General features: G+C 47.5%; 1 protein-coding gene across 1 annotated transcript in view; it reads right to left on the reverse strand.

Moving 5' to 3' along the window:
* slc5a9 (solute carrier family 5 member 9) overlaps positions 1-13,686 on the reverse strand; it is a 117,931-nt gene that overhangs the window by 37,309 nt on the left and 66,936 nt on the right. Inside the window, exon 7 of the mRNA XM_072510933.1 lies at positions 3,405-3,610. Coding sequence (XP_072367034.1) covers positions 3,405-3,610 — 206 coding nt within the window. The remainder of the gene's footprint in view (positions 1-3,404; positions 3,611-13,686) is intronic.

Genomic DNA, 13,686 nt, shown 5'->3' on the forward strand with positions numbered 1-13,686 from the left:
AACTTCCATCCTCTGGCTCCACCTACGGGTCCTCCCCTTGCTTGTATAAGGCTCTGGTCAGTCCCCATTTGGAGTATTGTGAGCAGTTTTGGGCCCCGTATCTAAGGAAGGACATTCAGGCCTTGGAAAGGGTCCAGAGGAGGTTCACAAGAATGATACCTGGAATGAAGAGCTTGTCGTATGAGGAACGATTGAGGACTCTGGGTCTGTACTCGTTGGAGTTTAGAAGGATGAGGGGGGATCTTATTGAAACTTACAGGATACTGCGAGGCCTGGATAGAGTGGACATGGAGAGGATGTTTCAACTTGTAGGAAAAACTAGAACCAGAGGACACCATCTGAGACTAAAGAGATGATCCTTTAAAACAGAGATGGGGAGGAATTTCTTCAGCCAGAAGATGGTGAATCTGTGGAACACTTTGCCACAGAAGACTGTGGAGGCCAAATCACTGAGTGTCTTTAAGACAGATAGATGGGGGCAGCACGGTGGCACAGTAGGTTAGCACTGCGGCCTCACGGCGCCAAGGTCCCAGGTTCAATCTTGGCTCTGGGTCACTGTCCGTGTAGAGTTTGCACATTCTCCCTGTGTTTGCGTGGGTTTCACCCCCACAACCCAAGAATGTGCAAGCTAGGTGGATTGGCCAAGCTAAATTGCCCCTTAATTGGAAAAAATAAATTGGGTACTCTAAATTTATTTTTAAAAAGACAGAGATAGAGAGGTTCTTGATTAATAAGGGGATCAGGGGTTATGGGGAGAAGGCAAGAGAATGGGGATGAGAAAATATCAGCCATGATTGAATGGCGGAGCAGACTCGATGGGCCGCGTGGCCTAATTCTGCTCCTATGTCTTATGGTCTTGCCCTCCATTACTGCTGATCCACCTCCTTCTCTTCAGATGAGGCCGATGTCCCTCTGCATCCTCCTCCTACAGCATGTCACTCCGCTGCTATGCAGGTTGTGGAGGGCACAGCAGACCATCACAAAGTGAGAACATTTTGAGCAGTCAGATGTACCGCTCAATGACAACACGGGTGGCAACATGGGCCTCATTATATCGGGTCTCAGCCTCGCTCTCCGGCATCCGCACTGGTGTCATCAGCCAGGACCTCAGTGGGTCTCTCTTATCCCCCAAGAGCCAACCCATCATCTCCAACTGTCGCAGGATGTAGCTGTCATGCACGCTCCCTGGTAAATATGCATACACGGGCACGATCCGGAGGTGGTGGCCACGCACAAGTCAAACATTCAGTGAGTGGAACCCCTTCCTGTTCATAAGGGCAATCCCTTATGCCATGGTGCACACAAGGCGACATGCGTGCCATCACACTCACCCCCGACCAATCAGGAGCCCCTAGACCCTTGCTGGTACATTAGGGAGACAATGCTGATGTGCCCTCCCCGATCCACATCCTTACCCTGTGGTCGCGAGGATATTCCCAGTGCTGAAGCCCAGTTCTTGAGTGTTTAATTGTTGGCTGCTGCCTCTATGGCATTGACGCTTCTACAGTTCAGGCAAACTGCTCTGGCTTCAAAGTTTGATTGAAATGCAATGTAAAAATCATCGGCTGAGGCATGGCACAAGAAGCGACTTGAGAATATTTTGTTTATTAAATAGTCGACAGTAACAAAGATTTGAAAATCAATTCTGCAAAATTCCATGTATCACACTAACCATTAAATAGCAAGGAAATGTCACCGTTCCATATTGGTACCAATACAAAACTATATCAGCTCATTTTCACAAAAAAAAAGGTATTACCCCTCACAGGTTCCTCAACAGAAATGGAGGATAAGCCTGAGAATGTCGAGAACTTTGTCGTGGAAATGGTCTGTCCATCAATGTGTGACTTGTTCCACGTATCAGTGCTATTCTCTCTCGAGGTGCCGCAACTGTGCAGGCCCTCCCACACGGCCCAATCTCGCCAGAACCAAATCCTGGTATCCACATATTCCACCGGTGCTCAAGGTGCAGTTGAACATCATTAACTTCCAGCGTGTTTAACCCGCGGTGACATGCCAGTTACATGCAGCACTCATCACACCAGCAACAAAAACAGCAGCAATTCTGCGAAGCATTTCTTCAATGACGCCTTAAGGTGGCCCATTTGGATCAATGTTGCGAACCAGGTCCTGCAGTGTCTTTTTGCTTCAAACTGGATTGCCTTCTGGACTCACCCAGTGTTCCAGGACCCAGGTACCTTAGAAAAAATTGTTCTTCTTTCCGGCTACTGAAAAGGAAGGAAACAGCATCTGCAGCCACCAGCAGGTGCAAGGAGCAAACACAACCTGCAGCTGTGAAGTGCTCATACAACTAACAAGGCCAATCCCTCATTAGCAATAGCCTTCAGCTGTGAAGCTAGAGGCTGCTCACAGTCAACAGTAGGGTGAAGTCGACTGCTTAAGTAGGGTGTTCTTTGCAAGGGCCGGTGAAGACTCGATGGGCCGAATGGTCTCCTTCTGCATTGTAAATGCTATGAAAGGGAGTTAAAGTAACTATCAGCATAAACCAAGAGTAGGGCTTTGTCCTGGAAGTGTTTGATAGGATAGACAAGCAGCAGTTCTAGTTGACCCTGTTATGAGTTTCCACAATATTTAAAGATGGCTTGAAGGCCTCACAGATGAAAAGCCCCTCAACCCTGCCCCCAGCCCAGGTGCAACCCTGACCTGCAGCACTTCAGCCTCCGCGCCACCCCCCTCCCACCCCACCCCCCACCCCCCGACCAAGCCCAACCTCCCTGAGGGGTCCCCCATACTAAACGACACCCGCGTGATTTTTCGCTGGGGAGACGATAAGTTCCCGGGAGGCCGTTACATTCGACTTCAATCTCGCTCATGAGATGGAAATGAATGCAAACGAGATCATGATATGGTCGCCATATTTGGGTGTGATCCGAAACTCGCTATTGGGAGTGGGCTGGTTAGACAGCAAAGCGATTCGCACCTGTCTGGAATCTCGATTTCTGCCTTTCCCGCTATTTAACGAGCGTGCCAGATCTGCGCTGGGTGCAACGCTGTGGTTACATCGACCCCTTTATTTCAGTTACATAGTTTTGTGAAGACCAATGCAATGCAGAATCTTGATCTGTTTGTTATATGCTCCAATTCCACAACCAAGTGCTCCTTCAAACTTCAGCAAGTCCTTATGGTTTCACTGATATGTAAGTTCCTTGTCTGCGTATTATGTATAAATGGACACATGGGTATGAGTGTCAAAAAACAGAAAACAAAGGTGGCTAGAAAATGAGAAATGGAAAGAAAATAGTTGTCGGAAGTCCATAATAAAACAAATTGCGCAATTAGCTTCCACAATAATATACTCTGCCAGGAATCTAGCCAGATGGAGATCAAGTAGACAATTGTTATCACATTTTCTCAGTTAATGTCTTCAGGCTGACAAGGTTTACCTGATCAGTGCACCAGCACCATGTGGCAAGCACTGTGAGACCAAATATGAGCCCAGGCCAAGGGATATCACCAGTGATAGGATGTCGAAACATATGGAAAGCATCAGCACGTGGAATGTGGCATGAAGTGTTTGCCACAGTGATGTTGGGTATTGCTTGGAAATACTTCTCCACTAGCCCTGGGTACCAACCAACTTTCTGAAAACCTGAATACACAAAAGTTTATTTTTAGTTCCACATGCCATGAGGACTTTTACAATTCATTTATGCGTTTCACCTGAAACATATATTAAAATTACATTAAAAGTGAATGATGCTTAATACCTGTAACATCGCATGCACTCACGTAGAAGTCAATCTCGTGTAGAAGTAAGCTGCATGACCTTCGACTCCAAAATATGATTTTCCACATACCCCGTGTCAAAATCGACCATGGTTTTCAGGGATCAAACTGTGTTGTGGTTATTAATTATTTATCAGTAGTTACTACGCTTCATTCATTTAAAGGCAAACGTGGGGATCGGATTTCCCCTCTGCCAATCATTGTGGCAATCTTCCAATTGACAAGACCGATGTGTACCACATGATTGAAAAAGGTGTCTTCATGAAAGAATGTTAAGTATGCAGCTCAAATTAAACGGCAGAAAAATATGACAGAGTGGGCTAACGAGCATCAGCAAGGTGGTCAATTATCGCACACAAAGCCATCAGACTCTTTGCCCTCAGAGAAGCAAAGAAAGATGGTTTTTCAGAATTCGAGACTGGTGCCAGATGGTGCACAAGATTTATGAAAAGGCGTGATTAAGTATTGTCAGAAAATGAAAAATTTGCAGCAGCTGCCACCTGAACTCAATGATGTAATCGTCAAATTTCACTGTTGTGTTATCCGATATCAAGAGAAGAATGCATATTGAGTGGCTTGCGTTGGAAATATGGATGAACCACCGATGAATTCTGACATGCCAGCAAACTAGACTGTTAATAAGACTGGGGAAAAATAATTTCTTGTAAAGTCGAACATCCATGAGAAGATGCTGTTCACACTGGTTTTACTTTCTATGGCGGATTACACAAAACTAAAGCCGATGGTGATATTCAAGCACAAAACTCTCCCCAAAGCGCAATGTCAGCAAGGCGTTGTCACCCAAGAAATGAATGGATGAAGATGGCTGCAAAAAATTGATCAACAAAGTGTGTAATTTGAGACCAGGAGGACCACACAAAAGAAAAAGTTCACTCCTCTGGGACATGTGAAATAGTTTGTGATGTGAGATCAACCAATACCGATGTGGCAGTTATTCCAGGAAGTCTTATGAGTGTTGTCCAGCCCTTTGGTGTGTGAATAAATAAATCTCCCAAGGCCAATATCCTAAAGATATCGAGCGGGATTTTGAGCCTGCATTAGCCATTGGCGAGAACGGCGATACGGGAACAAAGTCTCGTGAGAGTCGGGAAACATGATTCTAGCCGGCGAGGTTATGTTTCCCGATATTTCACGCACCACGTCAGTGGAATAATGAGGCTCCCATCCAAGAAAGTCGGGAACCTCATGGAAATGCATTAATGTACAATTAGTGAGCATCCTGCCGGGACTCCCCCCCCCCCCCCCCCCCCACCCCCACTTCACTGAATATTGCATGCCAGCGGCAATTTACAACAGCTGTTTAAAACAAGAACCTGGCAACCTCACATCCAAAGAGGATATCGGAGATGAACGCTCAGGTTGCCATCACGCTCCATGGTGTCAATTGGAGAGGGGGAACCAGAGAGGACGTTGAGGGGCTCAAATAAATGAAACTCTGGATTGAGGGTGGGGGGGAATGGTTCAGTCTCATTTGGAGGGGGTTGGAGGTTAGCTTGCAGGCTTAGTGTCCCTTCATTGCTGTGGGCCTCTAGGTCTCAAGGGGTCTGGCGATTGGTGTGCAAGTAATGCTTCTTGGGTCCCTGGCTACTGGCGATATCACCGCTGAGGGATTGTGACAGCAGGTGTCTTGCCCAGGTGAGTTTTAAAGAAGTGATTTTTTTCACTGGGCACGATTTAACGGAAATAAAACAGAGTCCCGTGTCGAGCATGTTTAGTCGGGTGTTTCCCGCGGCTGGCTATTAAACGGGGCTCTGCTTCATTTCAGGGCCTGCAGTACAGTCCCCCCCCCCCCTACCCCCCCCCCAGAGGGTCTCCCACTTTATGATGGTCTGCTCTGCCCTTTGCAACCTTGCACAGCAGCGGGGTGACATGTTGGAGGAGGAGGAGGGACATGCGGCCTCATCCGAGGAGGAGGAGACAGAGCAGGAGGGGCTGATGGACGAGCCCGAGGAGGATCCAATGCTGTAGCAAAGGTCTGACATGCCAGGAGGACTGAAGAGTCCTCACTTATTGTCACAAGTAGGCTTCAATGAAGTTACTGTGAATAGCCCCTAGTCGCCACATTCCGGCGACAGTTCGGGGAGGTATCATAGAATATACAGTGCAGAAGGAGGCCACTCGGCCCATCGAGTCTGCAACGGACTCTTGGAAAGAGCACCCCACTTAAGCCCACACCTCCATCCTATCCCCAAAAACTAGCAACCCCACCTAACCTAAGGGCAATTTAGCATGGACAATCCACCTAACCTGCATATCTTTGGCCTGTGGGAGGAAACTGGAGCACACGGAGAAAACCCACGCAGACACGGGGAGTATGTGCAGACTCCGCACAGACACTAACCCAAGCCGGGAATCGAACCTGGGACCCTGGATCTGTGAAGCAACTGTGCTAGCCACTGTGCCATCATGCTGCTTAACGTCTCCAGATTCTCATAGGATGAGGCTGTGTCCATCAGCTCAACCGCCCTAGTTCCATTCCTCCTGCCCCCAATCCCTCTTCCTCCCCCACCCCCAATCACCCCCTCCCCTCGTCACACCACCCTTCCCCAACCACACTGCTCCACCCTCCAAGGGTCTGTGTAAAATCATTCCAGGGGGATGGGCCTGTGTTGGCGCTGTCAGCGGGTCACTGTACAAGACAGGAGAGTGATGATAACTCACTGTGAGGGAAACTCTAGTGCTTCTTAGTTTCTGCAAAAGTCTGACTTAACGTGACAGAGGTTTCACATATATCAGGTGTTACATTTTTTAATAGTGAACATTTTACATTTCCATTCCCCCTAGCTAGAGACGGTGAACCCCTCAGTGCCCACGCAGTGCTTTGTACTCTTCTTGATCTTTCATGGTCTCATGCTACTTCTAGGTGTGTCTCCAGGATATACATCAGAGGTTGAGGCAGCCTGCTGCTTTCCGCACCCTTTTGTCTTTGATGCCCATGTCGGACGTCCTCTGGAGGGCCTGAAGCCAGAGGGCCCTGGTCAGCTTACCTGCTTCACAGCATCGTCGTGCCACCCTGTTCTTCCTGCTGCCCTAGAGATCCACCAGTGGCAGGAAGTGGGGATTCGGCAGAACTGGAGACCGCCATCATCTGGACCCAGGTTAGCCTGTATTACCTCCTGCTTGCTGATGGTACCGTGGCCCTGGGGGACTCCATGAGATGGTGGGGCAGATGGAATGAGCTCCAGAAGCCTCTGAGTCTTCTGGCTCTGCAAGTCCTGGCGGCTTCCCATTGTATGCACCATGGTGTCGACGCCCTCAGCGATGCTCCTCAGTGACTGGGCCATGCTCTGGAGTGCCTTGGCAATGTCCCCCTGCATCTGGGACATGTCCCTCATCAACTGGGACATGGTGTCGAGGCCTTCAGCCATTGTCATCACAGACTGAGCCATGCCTTGGGAACCACCAAGACACTGACGTCATGCCCCAGGTTTTCCACTGCAGTCGCCACCCGAACAGTGTAGGCCTAGGTGCCACGCATTGCTGGCGTCATCTCCTGTGCCAGAACCTTTGGGACTCCTCTAATTTTCCAGGCACTGGAATGTCGCTGACACCCCCCTTGTGAATGTCACTGCTCTGGCCTATCATCTGCTTCACCCCTGGGTGAAACTTGTCTAGAGGCCCAGCTGAGTCCTGGGATCCAGCAGACCTCCGACTGCTGACTCCCTGGGATGTTCCTGCCTCCACCTGATGTGCATCAGCAACTGTGCTGTGCTCAGCAGATTGTGCCCCGGAAGCCTGTCCACTAGTGTCACCTCTGTCCAGAGTGTATCTCTGCACTGATGGAAAGTGGGGGTGATAGCTGTGACGCCTCAATGATGGTCTCTGGAGCTGACCTCCAAGGTGGTCTTTTAGGTGGCGGTGGTGGTGGGGGGGTGGGGGTGCGGAAACAACTCCTGATTGCTCGGCCTCATCAGATGGATAACCTGCGAGCCACTGGGTATGTGGTCAGTGAGAGGGAAAGGTCATTTTGTCTGACATGAACAATTCACTTGAGACAGGCCATCTGGGTGAAGGTGCAGTGGATTCTCACCTCTGTGGCACAGGCCAACCTCGCTGTCAGTGACTGCTCTCTCCTCGGAACACTGTGATCTCCAGGGCATGTTTCTGTAGCGGGTGAGGACTGGGATCGCTGGCATCTCGCACCCACCCCCTGTCTTGGCCTCTTGCCACTTATTGCCACTTATGGGCTATCGTCTCCTGTGGGGACAAAGAGAGGGCATTGTGAGCCGCATGCTTGATGGATCAGGTGGGTCTATAGCAGGTGGAATGCGTGGGCACTGCACCTGGACATAAATGGGTTGTGCTGGTGAGTGCCAGGGGGTTCTGAAGAACAATCAAAAAGATCGGATGTTGGGAGGGTACAAGTGATTTGGGAGAGAGGGGAGGTTTGGGAAATTGAAGGATGGCAGGCGAAACTGATGCCAGTAGAGACGTGATAACTTACCCTTGCAACTCGTTGGAGGTCGTTGGTCTTCTTCCGACATTGGATGTCGGTCCTCCTGGTCATGCTGCCAGCACTGACAGCTGCTGCCTCCCAGGCGGCATTGCTGACCCTGCTGCTGGCCCTCTGACCCCCTTGGGGGAACAGGGTGGCCTGCCTCTCATCCATCGCATCGTGAAGCCTGGCCAAGTGGGCATCGCCAAAGCAAGGAGCAGGTCTGCGTGCTGCCACGCTTGTGTGTTGACTGGGAGTGAGTGGTGAGGGAGCATTTAAAATCAGTTCCCCCTTATTTGCAGTGAGAAGCTGAGATGCATGTCAGGTGACTGAGACGGCGAGGCAGCCAGGAATGGTGCGAAACTCGTGGAGGCTCACTTTTGGCACTAAGTGCCGTTGAATATGGGTTGCGATCTCGCCAACCATCATGAAACAAACTGCCAAATGTACCCAAAATGATATTATGAAATGTTTCTGTTAAATCACACCTGTATTTGTGCAGTCCTTTCTGTGGATATCATTGAAGGATACACAGACTGCAATTTTATCTGCTATCCCACACAAAACTTAGCAGGAGTTTCATAAAAATCTGGAGATGGAGCCGAGACTGAATTCAACGCACTCCAAGGTCATGTTAATTCTTTCCATCTCTATTGAGGTGCTAGTTGCTTACCCCTTCTTCAACTGCCGTTAGTGACAAGGTGACAGCCAGTAAGTTCCCTGATTTCCGGCTTGTTGGCTGCTGTCTCTGCTGATCCTGGACCTTCAGGTAAAAGGTGGCAGTGCTCCCGCAGGTAGTTTCCGCACCTCAGTGGTCTCTCCTTCCATATTAGAATCTTACAGCAAAGAAAGAGACCATTCAGCCCATCCTGCCTATCCTATTTGAAAGAGCTATCCAATTAGTTCAACCTGGTGCTCTTTCCCCCTGGTGAAGCATATTGGAGACCTTTTCGAGTGAAATTGATCGGCATCAGCAGCAGAAAATGGACTTGTAGCCAATCAACGGTTGATTTTTCATCCTGCCAGTTTTTATTTTCCATTGACTTGGAAAGTATTGCCACAATTCTTAATTTTAAACCAAACAAAAGCAACAGTGGGTCAAGGAAACAAGTCTCCAAAAGGAATTTGAAAGATTGGGCAGGATTCTCCAGTTCCCCAGCTGCCGTTCGCTGGGATTCTCTAACCGATTGTCAATGGGATTTCCCGTTGACAACACCACCGGGAAACCCACGAGCAGGACTGCGCTGCCGGCAGGAAAAGAGAATCCCAACGGCTGGAGAATTCCGGCCTTCATTCTGTGAACCCAGTGGAAAGAGAGTGGGCATGGTGAAAAGACAGCAGCTGATTCACTGTGAGCCCACTTTGTGCTGTTGGCATTTATTAGTTTATTTCTCTTTAGATCTCTGTCTCAGTCAAAGTCAAAGCCTAAAATAAACTTTGATTTTCTCTTGGTGACAACCTTTTCAGGTTGCTCCTGTGGGTTGAATTCTCAGCCTCATGCTGCCGGTGGCAAAGTTACCAGTGAGGCAGAGAATCCAGCGGCGGGTAGAAAGCGGGATGCTCCGACCACCCGCTAGCGTCAGGATTGAGGGTCACGTCCTGCACCAGCGGGAGGATGCAAGAAGACGCATGAGATTCCACTTAACGGTCCGGGCACCGTATTCTCTGGGTCAGTGTGATTCTCCGGTCCTCTGGATGGCTCCTGGACCACTTCAAACAGAATTACCTGCTTCCCAATCACCTCCCTTCAGGGTTGAGTGACTTTGAGGTGGTCCGCTAGAAACTGACAGCACTTAACTCTGTTTGAAGTGGTCCCCAAGCTGTCAATCAAAGCTTGATGTTTATAAACATTGAGGTTAGACCACTTCAAAGTTACTCAACCATGAAGGGAGATGAATGCTGACAGCTGAGTGTGTGTGGAAGCTGTTAATTACAGCCTAGTAAAATCAATGTCAAAGAGAACTGAATGAATGGCTTGCAGATCAAAGATCTGAGGGGGTTTAAACCCAGTTGACTAGTTTTCTATTTCCAGGAATTGACTCATGCTGCTTCCTGTGCTTGAGCCAGCAAGTGTATTGCCCAGGTGAGTGTTAAAGCAGTGATTTTTTTCATTGCCTCTGATGGACTGTGCTCTAGCTTCCGTATAAGGGTCTCTCTTACGGGGGGTTCCTGACAATGATCTCTCTTCTGGGGGGTCTGTGAGGGAGTCTCTTTATTTAGGAGGTCTCTGTGGTGGAGTCTCCAGGCTTCACTCTCGTCTCAAACACGAGGAATGGCTACTTTAATGGGGGTGGGAGAATTAATTGGAAAGTGATCGTTGCAAGTAGAATCAAACCTTAACAAGAGGAAGCACCTTGAGAAGAGGAACGGAATTAGAATTGGAAGAATTTTTAAGGTTGCTTGCATGTTTCATAGTCAATTCATCATCCTGAGATACCACACATGCTGTGTTTCTGCCCTCCAGTGGAATCAGCTGCATACTTCAATATGATATACTCAGAAACCAACTGCCTGGTTTGAAATCCTTGTACTGTTTTGAGAAAATGAACATCAGTACTCTGTAAGCAAACCTCCAACCGGGCATTGTTAACCTTGTCCTATTTCCAAAGAAACTGGTGCAATGTGTGATCTCAGCACTTCTGTGGTGCCTGAAGTGATTGTGGAAAAGCATTGTTCTTACAAATGTCATGCAGTTTAGATAATTGGCTTTCCGTAAGTCACTATATTTAGTTTATATTTTGCAGTTAGAATCTTGAATATTGCTGAAAGGGCAGAAATGTTACCAAAGCTTTTTGTCTTGCATTCATCAGCACAAATGTAAGAACTCCAAATTTCAAATGGTCTCCACAATTTATACTGCATGAGAAAACGGTGCTGATTGGTTGGCAAGCTAACCCTGATTGGTTCAGACGTTGCAATGGAGAGAGCAACAGGAAACTACAGGCTGCTCAAGCTCCAGATAATTCAAATAAAGCGCAAGAGCTGAACATATTTCTGTTGTTTGGAGAGAATGGGTCCCTGCGCATGAATGTATCTCGCCTCGAGCAAACACAAATGAGCCACATTACAAGCTCAACTGGTTTTCTTAAAATGTTGTTAGTGTAACTTTAGCACACTCAGGCTTGTTCAGCAAATGCTGCCAAATTCTGGAATCACATTGAACAGCAGATGTTTTGTTTTGGTTTTAGTGAGCGCAGTTTGGTTGAGAATGGTGCGCACTCTGCCTATTATGAGCAAGCGAAGAACACATTATTGGATTGAGAGCCCAAGCCCACAAAAGGATTTTAAGAGTGTGACAGCTGTGCAGAACTGTTTATTTTGCTTGATTGAACCTTCATGTGGTGATAAGTTTTTTTTTCTCTGAGCTATTTTATGAATGTCTAAATGTTTATTTGCAAATTTTTAAGAGGTTTGGACTGCTTAATGCTTCTGTTATTTATACTCTAATGGCCTGTTTGATTGACACTTTTATAGGGTCATAGGAAATCAAGAATTTTTCAAAGAATTGTGAATGCAAGCATTTTTTCTCAGCAGTTTCATACATAAGACATAGAAGCAGAATCAGGCCACTCGGCCCATTGAATTTGCTCCGCCATTCAATCATGGCTGATATTTTTCTCATCCCCATTCTCCTGCCTTCTCCCAATAACTCCTGATCCCCTTATTAATCAAGAACCTATCTATCTCTGTATTAAAGACACTCAGTGAACTGGCCTCTACAGCCTTCTGTGACAAAGAGTTCCACAGATTCATCACTCTCTGACTGAAGAAATTCCTCCTCGTCTCTGTTTTGAAGGGTCGTCCCTTTAGTCTACAAGTGGAAACACCCTCTCCACGTCCACTCTATCCAGGCCTCGCAGTATCCTGCAAGTTTCAATAAGATCCCCCCTCATCCTTTTAACTCCAATGAGTACAGACCCAGAGTCCTCAACCGTGCCTTATGCGACAAGTTCTTCATTCCAGGGATCATTCTTGTGAACCTCATCTAGACCCTTTCCAAGGCCAGCACCTCTTTCCTTAGATATGGGGCCCAAAACTGCTCCCAATGCTCCAAATGGGGTCTGACCAGAGCCTTAAACAACCTCAGAAGTACATCCCTGGTCTTGTATTCTAGCCCTCTTGACATGAATGCCAACATTGCATTTGCCTTCCTAACTGCCGACTGAACCTGCACGTCAACCTTAAGAGAATCGTGAACAAGGACTCCCAAGTCCCTTTGTGCTTCTGATTTCCTAAGCATCTCCCCATTTAGAAAATAATCTATGCCTAAATTCCTCCTTCCAAAGTGCATAACCTCACACTTTTCCACATTGTATTTCATCTTCCACTTCATTGCCCACTCTCCTAGCTTGTCCAAATCCTTCTGCAGCCTCCTTGCTTCCTCAATATTACCTGTTCCTCGACAGATCTTTGTATCATTTGCAAATTTAGTAACAGTGCCTTCAGTTCCTTCTTCCAGATCATTAATGTATATTGTGAAAAATTGTGGTCCCAGCACAGACCCCTGAGGCACACCACTCGTCACAGCCTGCCATCCTGAAAAGACCCCTTTATCCCCACTCTCTGCCCTTAACACCATGGGCTCTTAACCTATTTAACAATCTCCTATGCGGCACCTTGACAAAGGCCTTCTGGAAATCTAAATAAATCATGTCTTCTGATTCTCCTTTGTCTAACTTCCTTGTTACCTCCTCAAAGAACTCTAACAGATTTACCAGACATGACCCCCCTTTGACAAAGCCGTGCTGACTCTGTCCTATTTTACCATGCACTTCCAAGTACTCCGCAATCTCATCTTTAATTACAGACTCTAATATCTTACCAATGACCGAAGTCAGGCTAACTGGCCTATAATTTCCCATCTTCTGCCTCCCTCCCTTCTTAAACAGCGGTGTTACATTATCCACTTTCTTGTCCTCTGGGACCCTTCCTGCCTCCAGTGATTCCTGAAAGATCACCACTAATGCCTCCACAACCTCCTCAGCTATCTCTTTTAGAACCCTGGGGTGTAGTCCATCTGGTCCAAGTGATTTATCCACCTTCAGACCTTTCAGTTTCCCCAGAACCTTCTCCTTAGTGATGGCCCCTGCACTCATCTCTGCCTCCTGATTCTCCTGGAGCTCTAGCATCCCATTGGTGTCTTCCACCGTGAAGATTGATGCAAAGTAAATATTCAGTTTGTTTGCCGTTTCTTTGTTTCCTATTATTACTTCTACAGCCACATTTTCCAGTCGTCCAATGTCTATTTTTGCCTCTCTCTTATCTTTTATATATTGAAAAAAACTCTTCCTATCTTTTATATTTCTAGCTAGCTTGTACTCGTATTTCATCTTCTCTCCCCTTATTGCTTTTTTAGTTGTCCTCTGCTCACTTTTAAAGGCTTCCCAATCCTCTGGCTTCTCACTATCCCTCGCCACTTTGTATGCGTTTTCTTTTGCTTTTATGCTGTCCTTGACTTCCCTCGTCAACTACGGATGCCTTGT

Source organism: Scyliorhinus torazame, chromosome 7, assembly GCF_047496885.1.
Source record: "Scyliorhinus torazame isolate Kashiwa2021f chromosome 7, sScyTor2.1, whole genome shotgun sequence".
Classification (NCBI taxonomy): Eukaryota; Metazoa; Chordata; class Chondrichthyes; order Carcharhiniformes; family Scyliorhinidae; genus Scyliorhinus; species Scyliorhinus torazame.